Genomic DNA, 20,318 nt, shown 5'->3' on the forward strand with positions numbered 1-20,318 from the left:
AGGATTTATTGTTTTTCCAAGACAAAAGGGCAGAAATTCAGTGGAAGAATCAATTTTGATCAATTTATCCATTCAACATCTTCAACCTGCAAGTTGCTCTTAAAGAAGTTTCGGCAATATCTTTTGTCTGGAACAAATCACATTTCTGCTCCCTGACACCTCGGCACTGTGTCCTCCGATGATGTAATTTAATGCTCGGCTGCGTTTCAGACCAGCCTGGCAGCTGTGTCCTGTAGGAGCCAGCTAGCTTCCTACTACTGTATAGCTTATCCAGGGCTTAAGGACGTGGAGTTTAGGACATGGAGATTAAGGGATAGAATATCACCGCTCCCTAAATTCATTTCAAAGGCCATGCTTTATGTGGGGTCACCGAACTGAACTCAACAATAAGGATAACGTTGCAAAGTGTATGTTGTTCTGAGGTGAAGCAAGAGAGAGAGAGAGAGAGAGAGAGAGAGAGAGAGAGAGAGAGATGTTGGAGAGCCTGGGCTGTGTCCCAAACCGCTCACTGCTCACTATATCTGATGTTTTACTGAGAATTATTACACCCTGTATAGTGGATTCACAGCATCCCAGCATTCATCTTGAAAGAACAACTGATGGTCAATAATAGACCATCATGCATTGTGCTGAAGGAAAAGTGACAGATGGATGAGAGCAGCGCGATTGAGACGGATCCATATTTAATGTGAGTAGAGCACTGCATCATAACACAGACGGTCACAAAGTACTTTCAATGTATTTTTTTAACTTGGAAAAATTGACAACAGCTACCGCTCCTTCTGTACTTAACTTTCACAATAAAAGCCCTAGAATTATACGTGGCATCACTGGTCGTCTAGGAATAATTATATTACAAAATATGAGCCTACAAATTATTACAAAAAATATGTCAGTATTTATTATGGATGGTCCAGCAGCCGCCAATGATCTATCAGGCTTGAATTATTAATGATGATATTAATGGCACAGAGAAAATGACCCAAGTAACATCTTAAAGTGTTCTTTCATCTACAACAGATGAGCTCACTATACTAGTGCTCGACGTGGAACTGGATATTGAGACGGGAGGAGTGAAGGAGTGAAGGAGTGAAGGAGTGAAGGAGTGAAGGAGTGAAGGAGTGAAGGAGTGAGTGATTTCAGATGCAACCAAAGTCTCTACACAGCTGAAGAGAGGACGAATCATCACGAGTGGAAACACCTGTAACTATATTCAGGTGATTCATTTAAAGAGCAATTTTTCAAAATGATATTCTAGTTTCAGTTAAATTGTTTGTCGTTGAAGCCGAGTTTACTTCAAGTCGTGTTTAAGTGTTCATATCTTATTTGTTCCTGTGAACATGCCCTGTCTGCTCTGTTGTCTTTTTAGTTTTGTATTCGTGTATTCTTATGTTAAGTTTGTGTTGTCATGAGGAATAATGATGGCAATCTTTTCTTTCATAACTGACAACAAAAAGCTTTCTCTAAGGTAAAGCAGCACTAATCAATATTTCTGTGTTAGCAATGAATCTAATGACTACGTCTAATGTGAAAAGGGGCCATTCGAAAAAAAAAGAAGAACCCTGCAGTTCCCTTCAGCTCTGGGAAGCATTTTAGTGTCTTTCAGCTCGTTGTTTTGCATTTCACAGCTCGTATCTTTGCTGTTTCACTTTCACAGCTTTAATCAACTTTGTTTCCAGGCAGCTGTTTTCACTAGAAATGCTCTGAAAGTCCAAAGTTAATGATTAGTGGGGAACATAGTGGGTCATTTAGCAGCTCAACTCCCTCAGTAAAGTGCTTTATGGTGTTTTCTTTTCGTTGTTTTGTCCATCCCCAACATTGTGGTTTTTCCTCCCACAGTCTCTCATCTCTTCCTTTCCACTCTCCCCTTTTCCCTCCCACAATGAACCCTGTCTCTCATCACATCATCATCACACACTGATTATGAGTGTGAGCAGTGAGGGGCAGTGTCGTTATTGTCCCTCAGTCTGCAGCATGGGAGGCATGCTGAGGGCTGCTCCGTCCCTGATAGACAGAATAACACATGTTGCCTCAGTTCAGAGGACGCTGGGATTAAGATACCAAATGAACACCTGCAGGGAAACTTTTTGACTTCAGCAGCATTTTAAGGTAAGCTTAGACAAAATGGGAAAAAAGGCAGAAAACCTTCAGTGGAGCAAAGTCTTCTGATGGCATTTTGGTGTTCAAGAAGGTGTTTGATTACATTGCCCAATAGTTTCTGGGGTCGGGAAAAGGGAACATGAATAGAGCAATAGAGGGGAAGCACTGATGTTAATGGCTTAACGGCTGCCTTTGTCGTTCCCTGAAATGATAATAAAATTAATGAAATGTGTCTTATGTTGGCTATAATTTCCAGTGTGATGGTTTGAAAGCTCATTGTCACGATGCTTGCATTGCATTGCACAGACTTAATTCTCTGAAATGTCGAGCTATGAGATTCAGAGCATTAAAATCACAGCAAACAAAAATTTGCTATGTTAAAGAGGAGGAGTAATGTCTACCTGGGTAGAGAATGAAGTCACTCTCCCTCTGTGTGTTGTAATCCGAGCTTCTCTTTGCTTTGGTAGCCGGCACGCATGCATGTTTGTACATGTCAGTCCCTCCCTTTGAAACGGTTGCCCTCCCCGCGTTAAAGAGACCGAGACAGAGATTAAACAGTTTAAAGGCGACCTTCCAGATTTTCCTCCACCGGAGAATACGCCTGATGTTTTAGGTAGCTAGCATTAGCAGAATAGCAAGCACACTAATAATCACGTTAGATGGGTTGTGTCTGGAAGTCTGACTCATTCATTCCTCCCTACTCACTATCATAGGAGTTCTATTATTCTCACATTCAGATAGAACTACAACATGGCCAACTCAAGTATAGTCCACTATACTGTATATCAGCTAACAAAGTCACTCATTACTCACTATATTCAATTAAATTTAAAGTTGTTTGAAGTGGATTGAATGTGGTGAGTAGTGAGCGATTTCAGACACAGCCATGGATGTAGGTCACTCGGCACATGAAGAAATGGCACCAAGCAGAATGTGTCAAAGTGACTAATATAATCAATATTACAGAAATTAAATAATATCTTGTCAACTGTCTACTGAGATGCTGGTGCTCTAGTGTGACATCTAGTGGTTACAGAATGTATGTAGAACGTTTAAACGAGCAACAATGTCAACATTGCCATAGTTTGTACTGTTAGCATTGTAGGCGTTGTTAGCTTGTTGCCATGTTGACAGTTGTTGAGAGGTTGTTAAGACTGGAAGTTTAAACATGTACAGGCTTTTACAGTTCACTGTTATATCAGTCAGATGATGGCGACGTTTTGACATATTGCCATTGTAAGTGGAAGCTTGATTTGAATCTTCTTACTTATGTCTTGTAAAGATGGCTATATGAACATACCGATACTATGGACTTCTGATACAATCTATATGTTTATATTGGAGATGGCTATATTAAATACCTTTATATTAGACAATGGATCAAATGACTGTGTTGCTAGCCTGGGTAACGTGTAGTGACAAATAATCAATATCATCCCCCTCAGCTCTACATTTACATTTACATTTAGTGGACACTTTTATCCAAAGTGACATACAATAACGTTTGTAAGTTTAAGTACATTTGTCGGAAGAAAGTACAACTGTATATCGCTATCAGTACAGTAAGGAGCTCTCAGGAGCGTTTTAGCATCTTTCAGCTCATTGTTTTAGTTTAATGGCCCAAAACATTACTGTTTAAATTCACTCTCACTATATTCTCACTAGCATTGTTTTTTTTTTTTGTTACAGCACGCTACTGTTTGTTTTTCAGCAAAAAGCTCAAGGAACCCATGCAAGTAACTCCTCTCATCGCTATTCCCACTGGCTTTCAATAGCCAATAGAGAGAGAGGAGTGTGTGTGTGTGTGAGTGTGTGTGTGTGTGTGTGTGTGTGTGTGTGTGTGTGTGTGTGTGTGTGTGTGTGTGTGTTTCGGTGCACAGTATAGCTTCCTATTGGGTGGAACGCAGAATTGTTATGTAATATTGCAAATTAAAGGATACCCGGTACTTACATTTAATATCAATACTGACATATTTCATTGGAAATGCAATGGTGTATTTAGATCATATACTTTCAGTATGGTCCTTCCAAACACATTGCCGGTACAGCAGTGCGTGTACTGGTAGTTCCGTTAGCTGCCAAACAACCATGTTATGGGGTGGTTGGAGATGTTATCACGAGTGACCCCGAGCAGCTGGGGTCCAGTTAAGAGGAGCAGTCAGCAGGCAGTCAGTAATGTATAAAACAGGCCATCAAAAGTCTTTTGAAAGGTCCTTGAGCATATAGCCAGACCGCCAGAATATGCAGTTTCCAGCAGCTGAATGTGAGATTAGCAGTGGACAGACAGAGACATGCACACTTATTCACACACTCACGGTCGCACGTGACTGATTCTATGATTCTGCTGGCAGAGATAACAATACGTGATAAATAAACAAGAATAGCTGTTGCAGTCTCAAAATAACTTCTCCAAAGTTGAATTCAGTTAACCACCAAGCTACTGTAAACTGTAGATCAGCTGATAATTTAATTACATGTACTAAAATGACCTCCCAGCAGGCTGGATCATTCCATTAACGGTACCTTACTGTGGGGAGCCACGATGTCTGGTCCGAACCATTAACAGCTGCTGTCTCTACCTCTCTGCCATTAGCACTCATTCTAACGCTCACAACGAAATATGTCCCAGACAAGCCAACTCTGATCGTAACTACAATTTATCACGCTGTATTCCCAACTCTGCCTGTGCTCCCCTGTCTGTGCCGATCATACCTAATAGAGATGTCTTTCAAGTGAAATAAAACACCTTCTGGTAGCCATGTTGGAGGTCTTAGAATCATTGGCAGTGGTCAGTTTCTATCTAAGAATAAATGAATGTTGTTGTTGTGGGTCAATGGTTTGTGTCTCAGACAGGTGTTCAACCAGGATGTCTCTTGGTTCTGCAACATTTAACCCCTTTAATTCTTGGTTCCTGCCACTCTAGCCTTGCAAATTCAGAGCGGATGGTAGATTACACATGGCAGCTTCATTAAACAGTATTTTTATAGAATATAACCCCTGATACCAACCAGCTTTTCTGTTGGGCAGTTTGATAATTCGATTAACTAAATTATCAAATTGTAATTAATGAAATTTTAACTAACGGTAGGTGTCAGCTTTGTCTGGTACTAAAACCTGACATTTAAGTGGACACATTCTACTGAGGGCTTAAAAATAAAATCAAGTGGAGATTGTAACAATTACCACTGCCGAGTTGTATATTAGATATGCACAGCACCATAACATTACCTTGGTTTGATTTAAAGGATGGGTTAACATATTTTCAAGTCTGTCTTAAAACAGTAGTCAGGTTTCATTTGAAGTGATGGAGAAGAAAATCCACAGATGAAGTTAACGAGGCTTCAGCATGCTGAGTAATTAAAATCAAGTGGAGGCCAATATTATAAAAGAGCGACAGATTTACGTAGCTGCAGACCCACATGTAAGAAAGAAGACATACCTCTTGTATGTTTGAAAACAAACACTCTCACTTTGCGTCTTTCTCTTGAGTTGAAAATCAAGCACTTCCACTTAGCGCTCCCCCTACAGGCCTGGAGAACTTTCCATTGTGTGTTGGGTATGCAACATTTTCCTAACGCCTTTTGTGTGTTCTTTTTGGATGGGTCCAAACACAACAATGACATAGCGGTGTTGGATCCAATAGTGCAGCAAGAATCCACATGGGATGTAAGTCTGTCCACAGAAAAACAGGTGGAATGCAAACAGTTCAGGAGCCCGTTGGGAAAACGGGAAACTGGAGACTGTAATGGCAACTGAGGCATCAGCACGGCAAACATCTCTGAGGTGGTGCAGAGACCAGGAGGGATGGTCAGGACAAAGCAGGGTTGAAGAAGATGAGTGCTGGCAGGTCTAGCATGGATGAGGACAATCTGGCTGATGAGGTGGGCTGATGAGGTGGGCTGATGAGGTGGGCTGAGCATGGTGAGGAAAGTTACTGGGCAGCAGGTGAGAAGGAGAGCATGAAGCTAATTGTGGTTTTCGTTGCAGAAAGCTAACTTTACATTGTTATTTTAAGCCTGACCATGACATTTTTCAGAACTAAGTGGTTTTCTTGCCTAAACCTAACTACATGGTTTTCTTGACTAAACCTAACGAAGTTGTTTTCTTGCCTAAACCTAACTAAGTGGTTTTCTTGCCTTAACCTAACTACGTTGTTTTCTTGACTAAACCTAACAAAGTTGTTTTCTTGACTAAACCTAACTAAGTTGTTTTCTTGACTAAACCTAACTACGTTGTTTTCTTGACTAAACCTAACTAAGTGGTTTTCTTGCCTTAACCTAACAAAGTTGTTTTCTTGACTAAACCTAACTAAGTTGTTTTCTTGCCTAAACCTAACTAAGTGGTTTTCTTGCCTTAACCTAACGAAGTTGTTTTCTTGACTAAACCTAACTAAGTTGTTTTCTTGACTAAACCTAACTACGTTGTTTTCTTGACTAAACCTAACAAAGTTGTTTTCTTGACTAAACCTAACTAAGTTGTTTTCTTGACTAAACCTAACTACGTTGTTTTCTTGACTAAACCTAACTAAGTGGTTTTCTTGCCTTAACCTAACAAAGTTGTTTTCTTGACTAAACCTAACTAAGTTGTTTTCTTGCCTAAACCTAACTAAGTGGTTTTCTTGCCTTAACCTAACGAAGTTGTTTTCTTGACTAAACCTAACTAAGTTGTTTTCTTGACTAAACCTAACTACGTTGTTTTCTTGACTAAACCTAACTAAGTTGTTTTCTTGACTAAACCTAACTAAGTTGTTTTCTTGACTAAACCTAACTACGTTGTTTTCTTGACTAAACCTAACTAAGTGGTTTTCTTGCCTTAACCTAACAAAGTTGTTTTCTTGACTAAACCTAACTAAGTTGTTTTCTTGACTAAACCTAACTAAGTTGTTTTCTTGACTAAACCTAACTAAGTAGTTTTCGTGACTAAATCTAACTTAGTTGTTTTCTTGACTAAACCTAACTAAATGGTTTTCGTGACTAACTCTAACTAAGTGGTTTTCTTGCCTACATCTACTAAGGTATAGGCATGAATGATACATGAAATTGAAAAACATCAGTTTTTCATCCAGTTTGTTTTATCCCACAAGATATCTCCAGGATTTATTTTAAAGCAAGTTAATTTTACTGCAGCTCTATTTAATAAGCTGTATTGCAGCCCTTTGTTTTTAAACACGGCTGCAGCAGCTGTGTCCGAATCTCACTATCTGTTCTGCAGTTAGTCAGGTGGCAACAGACAACTGCAAGCTATCCACACTGAAACGCATGCCATCCAGAAACAGAACCATGACATCACTGCTGACACACTGAGTGTGTGTGTGTGTGTGTGTGTGTGTGTGTGTGTGTGTGTGTGTGTGTGCGTGTGTGCAGCCTGGTCTCACCCCCAGGGCGTCCAACACAGACGTAAGCAGTGGCCTTCAGTGTTTTGATACCAACGCACAAGGCAACTTTAACATCTGTATGAGACGCAACTAACTCCATGGAAACACATCTGCGTCATTATTAGACAAGTCGTGCTGAAAAATGCCTTTGAACCCTTTGATCACAAACCCGGTCATATCATGCACCTATTTAACAATGCATGCCAGAATAAATATGATACTAATCCCATCAGGATCTACAAACCAATTTCAACCAATAATGTCATAACATCCATCATTCAATCTGCAACTTCGGCTCTGCACAGAGCTAGAGAAGGTAGGACCTTTTCAACGATCAAATCAAATTCCTCCCAACATTATGTGCAGCCTGCCAATCCTTCGTTACTCAGAAATACGTCACCATACTGAAGATGGATACTCGAAGTACTTGAAATGCCGTTCCAGCTCGACTTTAAGAGCGAGAAGTCCTGGACCGGTGAAACAAACACTGGACTTTCACCCAGGGAAAAGGATTTTGTGTCCTGTGTGAAACCAAAAGTTGTGTGGTTATTAACAGAGGTTATATTTCAACCCAAGCCATGATCTTTTTTCTCACCAGTACCAAGTGGTTTTGTTGTTTGTAAACCTAAACACAACACAATGTTGACCATGTGTTACAAAATGAACCACGACATCAAGGTTTCCCCGGCATCGGCTTCTGTTCAAACGGCAAAATATGCAGAGTAGTGTGTGTGTGTGTGTGTGTGTGTGTGTGTGTGTGTGTGTGTGGCAGGCATGTGTGTGTGTCTGTGAGTCTAACCCTGTCACAGAGAGCAGCAGCACCTGTGCTGTCAGCATAACACCTGGCGATTCCTGGAAAGCTGTGAGGTTTATGTTTCAAACATTTGGGGACAGTGTGTGCGTGCGAACGTGTGTATGTGTATGTGTGTGTATGTGCATAAGTGTGTATGTGCATATGCGTTGGGATGCACGACCACACCAGAGAACATCCTTCTTGTGGTTTTAACACCACAGGACGTGCTGTCGACGACCTTTTTAACACTTGTAGGAAAAGTGAACAAATAGCTCTTTTTATGTGTTGTATTTATAACTGTGTTTTTATCCAGTATGGCATAACTTTTGTAACAATAATGTGCTACCAGACAATAAAATCCTCACATATACACGTACAGACAAAGCTATTGTTCCAGATATCTGTCATCCATTAAAAGGGCAGAGGCAGCGTGTCTCAGACGGCTGCGACCACAGCAGCGTGGTGCCAGACATTAGATAACGGCTGGCAACGTGGCCCATCCACTGAAAAACGTGTCAGGAAACAATGATGATATTAACGTAGACTCCTCCAAGTTCTGAACATTGTATATCTGCCATCTTTGTCTTTTTCTATCTGTCTGCTTGCAGCTAGGCAGATCACAGGCATTTGAGTTTGGAAAACAGTTTCTACGGACATAAAGAACTCCAAAACGAGCTGACAGACATAAACAGCTATCATCATATATCATATATTACATACATAGTATTAGCAAAGTCCACAGCCCAGTATCACAGGGAATTAGACAATCCTGCATGTCACATGTTACGTCCAGTTCAGTGTGAAGGCAGGAAGCAGTGTGTCTGTTTGTAAAAAAGGAGAAAGTGCAGGTGTGTCAAGACGGGGGATGGAGTCGAGGCAGACAGGATTGTGGTGTTGTAACCGGAACCACATTGTTTCTTCAACAAGTGTTTTAGTTGCCTAACCTTAATCGTACTTCACTTGCTATAACCACAATCTTCCCCTGACTGAGAAATAGTTTTACCTTTTGGGAGATACGCCTATTCAATTCTTTGGAGTTGCCTGTAAACATTGTGAAACAGCTCGCCTGACTCTGCCCCATGGTAATAACAACAATGAAATGACCACAACCCACCTCCACCCAGTCCAGCCACCTCCCACACCCACGCTGACAGATGCTGGTGACCTAAACTCAGCTACACTGCAGTTATACAGATCTGGCACCTCAGACAAGAACAGTCAAAAACAAAGCCACAAGGCTTCATTCACCTTAGCTGCAACGACCGTGGGGTTCTTTTTTGTACAGGCGATGGATCATGTTGACCGGTGCCGTTTTTTTTCATTAATTTGCCTTCTGATGTACTGAAGAATCCATCAACATGTTTTTATAATGAGATACTTTGGTTGAAACATTTTTAAACCCTTTTTTGCTCTCTTTAAGTGCTGCAGGTAGTTTCATTTCTTTTTTTCTTGGACAGTGTTTGTGACACTGGAAGTAAAAGTAAAATCATTGACAATTTCCTTTCTGTTGCCGAGCTACAGCAGCTTAAAGTGAGGAGTACTGTGCCTGCAGTCGTGTATTCAATGGAAACAATGGGCTCAAGGTAAATGCCAGCCACGGGTGGAGGTGTTGTAGCGTATCGAGGTGCCATGATGGGGGACAATGGCGACACCAGTTTGACCACTGATTTTTGTCCGACACCACCGTCGGAAATCAGGTGAGCTCCATTATAAGTTCTGTATGAACAGGACTCAATATAATAATATAGGAATGCTGTGACGGGGCGTTCTTTGCTGTCGTCGTGTGATTGAGTTGAGCAAGCTCCAATGATTACGAAATTACAATTTCATACGATTACACTGATACACACAAAAACTTCTTCTGTGCAGCATTTTACACACAACATATGAGCATGTTTGTGTTAAATTCAGTATAATCTAACTGTGTAGTTATTAGATACTACGGGGGGTCAAAGTGCCACACACATACCAATTAAACACCAGACCTGTGTGTTTGTCAGCTACATAATATTTAACAAGATGTGTTTGTATAAAGGAAAATTACGCAAGGATCTAATTTTTGAATTAATACAATCAGATAAAACAATGCAAGTTTGATATTAGACATTAATCAGTCATATTTTCATTTAACCATGCCATTCATACAGATGCGTATTTTGTCAGTTGTGATAATAATAAATGACAAAATGCTGATGAGTCATGTCTCACAGTGTTTTGATATTGGACTGACAAATATTGACAGCTTAGCACCGTAGCTTCTGGCACGAACATTAACCCCCGTAGACGAGCTGCTTCACGGCTCTGGAAGTCTCAGTCAAGAGCTTCTAAGGTGGTAATCTTAACGATGATATGATGGTAACCTCATAACCATGATGTTCTTTAAATTTAATGAGGTCATTCTGACAACTCTGTTCGCCAGCTGATTTTGTGTTTGTCCACAAAAAACAATTAGCTGTAGCTCGGTAAATTTGCCAACAACCATAGTCATTGTAGTTAAATATTTAAAAAAAGTTATTATTAAAAAAAAAAAGCCACAAGGTCAAATTCAAACTCGCTGCCGTATACTAGATTCAAAAGAGCCGCCATTTGATAATTGCACTATATTCATTGTTCCGGCCCATTCTGAGTGAAGAAATGCACCGTGGTTCAGCCTAAAAATGCTGAAAATGATCTTCAAAACAACTGTGAGCTAAAATAATTATATAAAATAGCTTGTAGTATTTCAGCACTGTGGGAATAAAGCTGCTCGGCTCAATAATATGTAAGGCTAAGACGGGTCAAGCTTCTGACTTGACCATTCTCATAGTTTCATATTGTTCATTTTTAGTGGCCTGAAAATGTTAAAATGAGCTCCAATTTTCAATTTAAAATAAATATTAACATAATTAACAAACATACTTTTTGAAGCAATTTAGTTTTCATTATTATTTCCTTGTTATTCGTCTTGTAGGCTGGAGACACTGAGTTTGGATTTCAATCTTAGGTCTTTGCTCCCGTGTTGACGTTTCCCACTGCTGACCATCTTATCACCATGTAGATTTTAATGAGCTCAAGCCGCAGCTAAGCTGCAGCTCAGAACTCCGTCTCAAACCAGGCAGGCGGCGAACTACACAGGACGAGCAAATATTGACTCAGGCGCTCGTCAGGTGGTCCATCATTCATGGTCCTATTACTTTCATAGACCGAGTGTGTCTGAGTGTGTATGTAGTGAAGCATGCCTTGGTCAATACTTAATCCTGTCATGTTGACTCCTCCGGGTGACAACAGCTTCCTGATGTCTTGGCCTTCTGTTTGTTCGCCTTCATGTTTGCCTCCCCACCGGTCTGCTAGAGATCATGTGTTTGTCTGAATACTGTTAATGGTGGTGTTGATGATGGATTGAAAATGCTGGCTATCAGAAGAGGGTCAACATGTTGTGAAGCAGGCTTTATGTCAAGCATCTAATTGTGTCTTTTTTTTTTTTTATCCCAGCAGTCAGTGAATTCAAAGGAATAACATTGAATATGAATGTGGATGTTGGCTGTATTCTCACTGTGAATGAATAATATGACCTGACATGATTTTTGAGACACAGAACCATTTGAGAAGCCATTTGGAAAAGTGCCTTTCAAGTCGCTTCCAAAAGTGATTTGACTGGTGAGGAACCATCTCTCAGTCAAACTCCTACAAAATCATTCAGTGTTTTTCAATTAAGAAATGTTCTTCTGCTATAGCGAGGGCTGGGTGTCGGCACTGATACAGACTTTGAATACTTTGAATTCAGCACCGATACCACGACGCACGCTGGCCATACTTTGGATCACATGTCAAAACGTTTCTGTTGCTTGCGGATGTTTTCTATACATCCATATTTTGTTTAGTTTTTGTTTTGTTTGCTTTTATTTTCTGTGAGGCACTTTGTGCTACTGTAAAAAGTATGAAAAGTGCCATATAAATAAAGTTTGATTTGATTTGATTTGATACTTTTACCATAAAGCACCCAAATGTGGCACCCTTTTCCAACATAATTGGGATTAACGATACCCGCCCTGGATATAACTCATGCATCAGCATCAACACTAACTTCTTCAGGAGCCGCCGTTGTTGTTTTGAATGAAGGGTCGCCTCTCTGTGTCTTCCACGCCCCTAGCTGCCGGTTGCTCCTCATAGGATGCCGATTGGAACACAAACGCTTCCTTGAAGCCTGACAAGATGTATTCCCATGAGATATGTGACCCAAGGCCTATTGAACAGAGGCTGTGACACGGTCTTGAGCTATTAAACATGTGCAGTGTAACAGGAGCTGCGGTGTGGAGGGTTACAGTAGGCGGGCTGGAAATAAAGGGATGTTGTCCGCTAAGGTGCCCTTTGGGTGACAGAGCTTTTTGGTTGCGCTCGAATAGAATGGCGACCAATACACAGATTTCAACAAAAACAAGGATCGGTCAAAATTGGGAGAGGTCACTCATATTCTGCCTCTAAATTGAAATGATTAGATTGGCCGATTCTGACAGGCAGCTCTGTGCTGTCAGTGGCTGTGAGAGCCAGGAGGATCATACAGCGAGTAAAACCCCTATGACCACCAGCAGGTTCAGTCTGGAATGGATCAGCCTTTAGGAAGTCTTTCCTGGACCTCTCAATGGCCATTTCTTTAAAGTAGCCAACATATAGCAGAAATTATTTCTTCACATTTACTTTCTTAAAGGCAGGACATTCACTGGTAATAGACTAACTTTACATTGTGGTATTAGTACTGGCTCTGAGTACCTCTTCCACCAATCGTGCCAAAATATTCTTACATTTAAATATAAAAAATATCCTTTCGAAATAACTTTTGCAAGCATAATACTTTGTTATGAATGTTAATGTTTTTAAAATGCAGGAGAGAGAGAATCATGTTCATCTTCACGATGAAGTGGAACTGAATGATAATAAGGACTCTGGTATGTGTGCTGCACCTTTTAACACGTGTGACACTGTGTTTACAGGACCATTTCAGTTTCACTGACTCTGTGTCGACTGCAGTGCGAGCCGAGCGGTTTCGGCATACGGCAAGGTCACGGCTTTGGCTGGGAGTTGGTTCCAGTGATCGCGTTGTTGTCTGACCTTCACAGTGTCAGCTTTTTATGAGAGAGCGTGTTTTCCACTTGTGCAAGAGGTCTTAAACTGTGACGGAATGATAGTTATGTGTTTCAGACGGCGTGCCTGCATACCATTTCATGTATGCGTGTGTGTGTGTGTGTGAGTTTACAAGGATAACTCTCTTTAGACAAATATAACACGCTAAGAAACACATGGAGGCCTGCTTGGGTATGCGGCCAGTCAACGCACTCATCAAACATAAATCAGATGGACATGTTCTCGGGAAAGACACGTGCACCGTGCACACATACACTATGTCGGCCCCACACTTGTTTTAGGTTACGTCTTTTTCCACACTAACAGGAGGGCATGCAGGCAGATTGATACGCTGACACACTGAAGGTGTTTCCTTACAGACATTCACTCAGGCTCACTCTGGATGATACAATAAGAATACATGTATGTGTGTATCTGAACAAGCATGAAACTTTCAATGTTTTATATCATATTTGAGTTTTGTAAAATGAATGTCAGACATATTTTGTTTGATAGTATTAAATTTCAGAATCCATCCCTGTAAGTAAAAGGAGAATCTAAATATTAGGATTATGAAGAGAAGTCCTATTGGACACGTTTTGCAATACATGATAGATGCTAGCCAGGTGGACCTTCCTCATTTCATGTAGGTGTAGGAAGGAATCAACATTTATTTTTTCCAAAGTGCAGCTCAACTTCTTTCATTAGACTTCCCCTACCTGCTTAATGTTCACATCTTTCATTAGAGTTCATTTCTTAGACATTGAAAAGACACACACACACACACACACACACACACACACACACACACTCTCTCACACACACACACACACACACACACACACCAGAGCTAACAACAGTGTAACCGGGTCTCTTGTTGATGAATGAGAGCTGTTAAGCCTGGGTTGTAAATGATTGCGAGGCATGCTGTCCCAGCCCAGTGATGACATATTTGAACAACCAGCAGGTGTTGCTTCTTTTAATGACCTACAGTTACGCTCCAGCACAACAGATAAATATTTGGTACTGTCGTATTAGAAATGTACGTAATCAGTGTTAGCCAAACATGTATTTTGCAACTCATTTTTACCCTGGTCACTGTCAGGCTGCTTTTGAAATCACTATCAAAACTAACAGGATGAAATGAATCTAAACTATATGAAAAGTATATACACAGTAAAAAAAAAAAAATGCAACATTGCCATTTTCAGCATTTCAGATAAGAATTCAAATGTTTTGCTTTTTACAGACCAATACATGTTAGATTAAAAATATGATTTACATTTACATTTAGAGCATTTAGCACTTTAGACGCTTTTGTCCAAAGGGACTTACCATAAGTACATTTGTTGAAAGAAAGCACAACATATCATTGTCGATAAAGAGTGAAAAAATAGAAGTGTTAGGTCCTCATCTGAGTAAAGCAAGGATAGAGTATAGATTAAGCTACCACGCAGCATATAAGGTAATTACAATTAGGCCCACTATTATGAGCTGCAACATTAAAGTGATACGTGAATTTAACTGAATAATTATCTGTTCATTCATTATCTATAACCACTCATCCTATGATGGTTGGAAGGGGCTTGAGCTGGCAATGAGCCAGAGGCAGGGATACTTAAAGTATGAAACGTAAAAGTACTCATTGTGCAGTAAAATGTGCCTTCAGCGTTTTCCTGTTATGTGTTTTGGGATTAATATCACTGTTGCATTAATGTTACATTTTACTTCTGTGGATGTCATTAAACTCCTTTATATGCTGGTGGGTGGTTTAATCTACAGCAATATATTGTTCATATATGATCATTGGATGATTGTACTGCGTCGCTGAAAAAATGCTGTGTTTTCAGCTCAATGACGATGAATCTTTCTCTCGCTGCCCTCTGGCTGTGAGATGTTGGGGTAGTAGCAGGAGCAGATTTGGTTATCAACAGCTAATTATTAATGTCAATATGATTATCGATATTAATAATTATATTTAATAGATTATATAGAGAGAGAGAGATATGGCCGGGCGCGACCAGTCTGTTGCTCATCCAGCGAGTTTGGGGGAAAGACTGCGGCCTAGGACAAAGGAAAATGCTGCAGACGTAACGTTCACCTCCTATTGTAACGCGTGTTATGGTGGAGAGAGGAAGTTCTTCAGGCAGCGCCGGTTTATATAGCTCACGGCTGCTCCCGGGGACCCCCTGGGGTACCTGTGGTTGTCAGCCAATAGGGCACCAGTTGTGTGACGTTGCACTTCGCACCTCGGTGAGAAGTGGAACTAAAATGGAGGTTGTAGTTTTTAATCCCCTTTGTCCCTTTGTTCTGACCGCATGTGAAGGCTTTTGTAGGCCGCATTGTGTAGTCCTAATGGTGAGGTCCCAACAGAGACTACAGCGTAAACCACTGCACTACTGGTTTTAACCCAATAATATACACATTATCCTGAATTGGGCCATCCTGAGTACCTAATAGTGTGTAGTAGATACCATTTGATATTGTTTTTTCTTCTCTGGATCTGACATCTTCGTATTTCGAACTTACTTCGCCTGACCCGTCAGGAGAACTGAAGTCAGATCTGATAGGGTCTGTATAGTTTTAGAATAACTGTGTCATTTATTTTGCAGGTGGGCCAGCTCCTCTGGCTGCAACGGTGGACTACAGTTCCCACATTCCTCCGATAGGATGTTTCTGTGGGCAGGAAGTAAAGTGAATGATGGAAGAAGTGAGCGCAGGTATTGAATACTGCCCGAGAAAAGGAAAAACTGCAAAATGTGTTGTGATGGAAATAATGTCTGAAAGTAGATATACCCAACATTCCCGTGTAAATCATTAAAAGCAGTTGGACGGCCGTCGGCCATGAAGCACCAGAGATAGTTGAAGTGTGTTCACTGTCAACAGTGAAAGTGTCAGTAGCTCTATCCGTATAAAATAAGATAATCCTTTATTAGTAGGAAATGTACAGGGTTACAGCAACAAAAGGGGAAATAATAAAAGCATCAATTGCAGATGCAAAATACAAAATACAATCCAGATGAAGCACCTGATCCAGCATATCCCAAGATTCATTGTGCACCAATGAGGTTTGGATTGTAATCTACATGGCAACCAGTGATGCGAGAACAGAACAGGGACCAGAATGGACCGGCCATTAGGGTCTTCAAAGGACCCTGCTGATGTAGGCCATGAAGCCTATGAATTGGGGCACAGCTTTGGTCTTCGGGGTCTTGCTAGCAAGGTTATATCTGAGGGTCTCATGCAGCATACGACGTTCTATGAGGTACCCATGCAGACACATACCTGCATTATAGGATGATGAGATCACAGGTAGCCAGAGCAGGAATCACCATTGTTATGTTATAACATAATTTCTTAAAATAAACCTTCTCTCCCCCATGAACGTATCTAAAATGAAAGAGGCAAAGACATTTCATGGACCCTCTGAGGCCGGAGATGTGTCCAATAAAAAACACATTTCAAACGGTTGTGAACCTTTGCGTTCAGATCCATCTATCAGAAGATTCGTGAGTATGAGGTCCTGGACAAGAAGAAGACGGTGACGGCTCTGAGGGCCGGGGAGGACCGAGCCATCCTGCTGGGCCTCGGCATGGTCATCCTGTCTGTCATGATGTACTTCGTCCTGGGGATCACCATACTGCGCTCCTACTCTGACCGGTAATAACAAGTCATGGTCAATTCTTTTTCTTGTGTGTGACCTCATTGTCATCATTGATTCTTTTTTGACAGTTTGTGGACGGACGAGACCATTTGCACCATCGTCAACTCCACCATCGTGTGTGATGTAAACTGTTCGTACAGCTGTGGAGCAGAGTGCAGGAAGAGTTCCCGTTACCCGTGTCTCCAGGTCTACGTGAGCCTCAATGCCTCGGGGAAGGTGGTCCGACTGTACCACAATGAGGAGACGCAGGACAGCAATCCCGAGGTCTGGACTGTGTTCGGCCAAAACCCTTCTGTAAACTGAATAACACCTGGACTACCACACGACCAGCCAGCTCCAGGCAAAATAAACAATATTGTAATTTTGCTCTTTTTATTTTTGTATTCTTTCCTTCAGTGCTTCTACGCCCCAAAGTGCCGTAAGGACTATGCAGCCATGCAGGTGGTAGTTCAGAACATTTCTCAGCGTCTCAGGTCTCAGCACACAGTCCAGTGTTTCGTGGACCCGCAAGACAGGATGGACAGTGCCATCCTGACGCAGATCTACGGTCCCGTCGCCGTCTTCCACTCCCTGTTCTGGCCAACCTGCACCTTGATTGGAGGCACCATCATCATCGCCATGGTGAAGCTGACCCAGTACCTGTCCATCATGTGTGAGCGACTAAGCCGTGTTAAGAGGTGAAGGAGAAGGCTGGCCATAAGTTCAAAAGGAGGTGCCCATCATATGGACATGGGGACATTTGCAGCAGCTTCGTGGGGCCAAGACTAAGAGAGAACGAGGGGAAACACTGCAAAGAGGTGTGGTGTGTTTGTGGCAGCTGCTGGATTCAGAGACGTGCATCGGTGAGCATCTAAAAACTGTGAGAAAGAGAAGCATACATCTGTGGGGCAGGGTCGTACTGGAAGTTTGAAGATCATTTACTTCAAATCAACAGTTAGACCTGCTAGTGGTTGAAGCTCAGTAACAAGTTTTGAAACTATAATTTCCACTATTTTTGTTGGCCAGTCAGTAGTTTCTAAAGGATTTGTACAAATGTGACCTAATGTTTCTACCTATTGTGCGTTATACAGCTTTACAAAGCTAGTTGTTGAAGGTCTAGTTCAACATGAAAAACGCCTATGTGCCTTCTTATTGCTGAGAGATATGAAGATTGATATCATCTCTTGTATTTGTCCATTATATTTGAAGCAGCAGCTTGTTAGCTTAGCACGGGAAGGATAGGGGTCATAGAGCTGGCTCCGTCCAAAGGTAAGAAAATCTGCCTACCAACACCACAAAGCTCACCAATTAACACGTTATATCTGGTTTGTTTAACGCAGGCTGGCTGTTTCCCCCCGTTACCAATCTTTGTGCTCAGCTGAGCTCACAGGCTGCTCACTTCATATTTAGCATACATACACACAAGTGCTTTCAATCTTTTCATATAACTCTCAACAAGCAAGCGAAGGAGTGTATTTCCCAAAATGTCCTGAACTATTTTTAAAAAGTGAGATCATAAACTTCCAAAAAGTGCACTTTGGGCTGTCTGGGGGTCTTAGGGTGAGAGAATGGTCTGTTTGGGTCCTCTTTTACTTAAAGAAGATTTACCACCACTGATGTCATGATGAATATACTGCATACAATAGAAAAAAAAAACAAGTTTCCGCTTCCCTCTACGGTTAGCTCATTACTACATTTAGGAATGCCATTGGTTCCCTCCGGTCATGCTGAAGCCCAGAGTCCATATGATGCATCATGCAGAGCAATTAAGGAAATCTGAAACAGAAAACCAATGAAGACCATTTTCTGCTTCATCCTAAACCAATTTAGCCTCACACGTTCATGCCAATGCTGCTGTTTTGTTACATGAATGATTGCACTATTAATAAACACATTGTGCCTGTTACTTCTTGATGACGTTTGACCTCATATTTATTTTGATGGTGTCACAGAGATATCATGCCATTTGGATTATGCAAACCATGATTGACTGGTTATGGGCCCATTTTTCACTGGGATCTTTTTTTTGACATTGTCTAATAAGTAACTGCCGTGGATGTAAGGTTGACTGATCCGGGGTTATAACAAAAGTGTTACAGAAACCAGAGCTGCTATGGTTGTTGTTATTGTTGCTTGTTTATTTGTTTGGAGATCACTAATTTGAGTTAAACCTTATCTGGTTCTGTTAAAACAACATGCAAACCATGCACATGTCTTTAAATAGTGTACCCATGAAAGTACTTTTACAGTCAAGTCATTGAAAAGGCGCTTTTATACTACATATTGTGTTGTAATTGTGCTTTTTGTAATTCAATAAGAGAACAATATCTAATTTCTTCTTTCACTCTGATCGTTCCAATTGATTTTGGTCAGACATGCAAAACAAATGCTACTACGCTACAGATTCATGTATTTGATAAGATGGTCGCCAACCTGGAGATCAACCATTCATTCATTAGTTTGGCAGAACATTTTAAGGGCCACTTGTTTTTTAGAAATAATCCAGATAGATTTTAATTGATTCTTTCCTTCTGTCTGTCTTTTTGTTGTTTTTGCATGAAATCATGAAAGATAATATGAAAATTATATAAAGTCCCAGTCGGCAATATTTTTTTTATCATATTCACCGAAGCCGACACTATGCTCCGATAGAACAACATAAATCATCCGGTTTTAGAAAAAAAGCGCGCCTCCACGTGCACGTAGAGCCTGTTTCTTTTGCATCCGGATCATCCTGTCCAATCAGCACGTAGGCTGTGTTCGTGCACGTGATAAAACCAGAGTCAACATCGATCCCTGCTTCAAAGGTGGCGTGACCTAAGGGATTTCAAAGGGCACGAAGTCGAGGGGAAGGAGCTCGAACATTCAAAATCTGCCCTCGATCCGCCGGACTTGCCAACTGGGACTTTAATTCATTAGTAGGATGCTATTTTCCGACTTGATAACGTATAGGTTAATAATAGTGAAATACATCTTATGATGCATTTGGACACATCATCAGTGATAGTACCTGGGGTTAACGGCTGTTTCGGGTCTTTAACTTCAGACCCCTTCGCCCAGGCGACCCAACCAGGAGTGATCAGTTCCCGGCCTGTGTCCAAGCAGCATCTCATCCATGGCCATCCAGAAGCTTCCACGCTGCCTCTGAAGCTCTGCTGATGGCCTTTCTCTTCCAGTGAGGCCTAGGAGGCTGTCGGCTTTTCACAACGACTTGCCCACTTGTTTTTAGTTGTTGAACTTTACTTTTAAAGTGCAATAGAACTGACTGGTAAATGAAAGGCAAAGCCTCCATTTTGGCACAAAAAACAAAG

The 20,318-nt window shown here is 41.2% G+C and overlaps 1 protein-coding gene across 2 annotated transcripts; it reads left to right on the forward strand.

Moving 5' to 3' along the window:
* Positions 1 to 1,919: 1,919 nt before the first annotated feature.
* LOC311014555 (calcium-activated potassium channel subunit beta-2-like) lies at positions 1,920 to 18,954 on the forward strand. Of its 2 annotated transcripts, XM_084011215.1 has the most exons (6): positions 9,608 to 9,695; positions 9,789 to 9,964; positions 15,977 to 16,084; positions 16,854 to 17,024; positions 17,097 to 17,292; positions 17,425 to 18,954. In XM_084011215.1, the coding sequence occupies exons 2-6, from the start codon at positions 9,855 to 9,857 to the stop codon at positions 17,707 to 17,709; spliced, it is 870 nt and encodes a 289-aa protein (XP_083867341.1). In that variant the 5' UTR covers positions 9,608 to 9,695; positions 9,789 to 9,854; the 3' UTR covers positions 17,710 to 18,954. The 2 variants fall into 2 exon arrangements, with proteins under 2 accessions (XP_083867342.1, XP_083867341.1); XM_084011216.1 differs by lacking the exons at positions 9,608 to 9,695; positions 9,789 to 9,964 and adding an exon at positions 1,920 to 2,109 and having other exon boundaries at positions 17,425 to 18,951.
* Positions 18,955 to 20,318: the final 1,364 nt, after the last annotated feature.

The sequence above is a fragment of the Eutrigla gurnardus genome, assembly GCF_963514095.1.
Source record: "Eutrigla gurnardus genome assembly, chromosome: 6".
NCBI classification, from domain to species: Eukaryota; Metazoa; Chordata; class Actinopteri; order Perciformes; family Triglidae; genus Eutrigla; species Eutrigla gurnardus.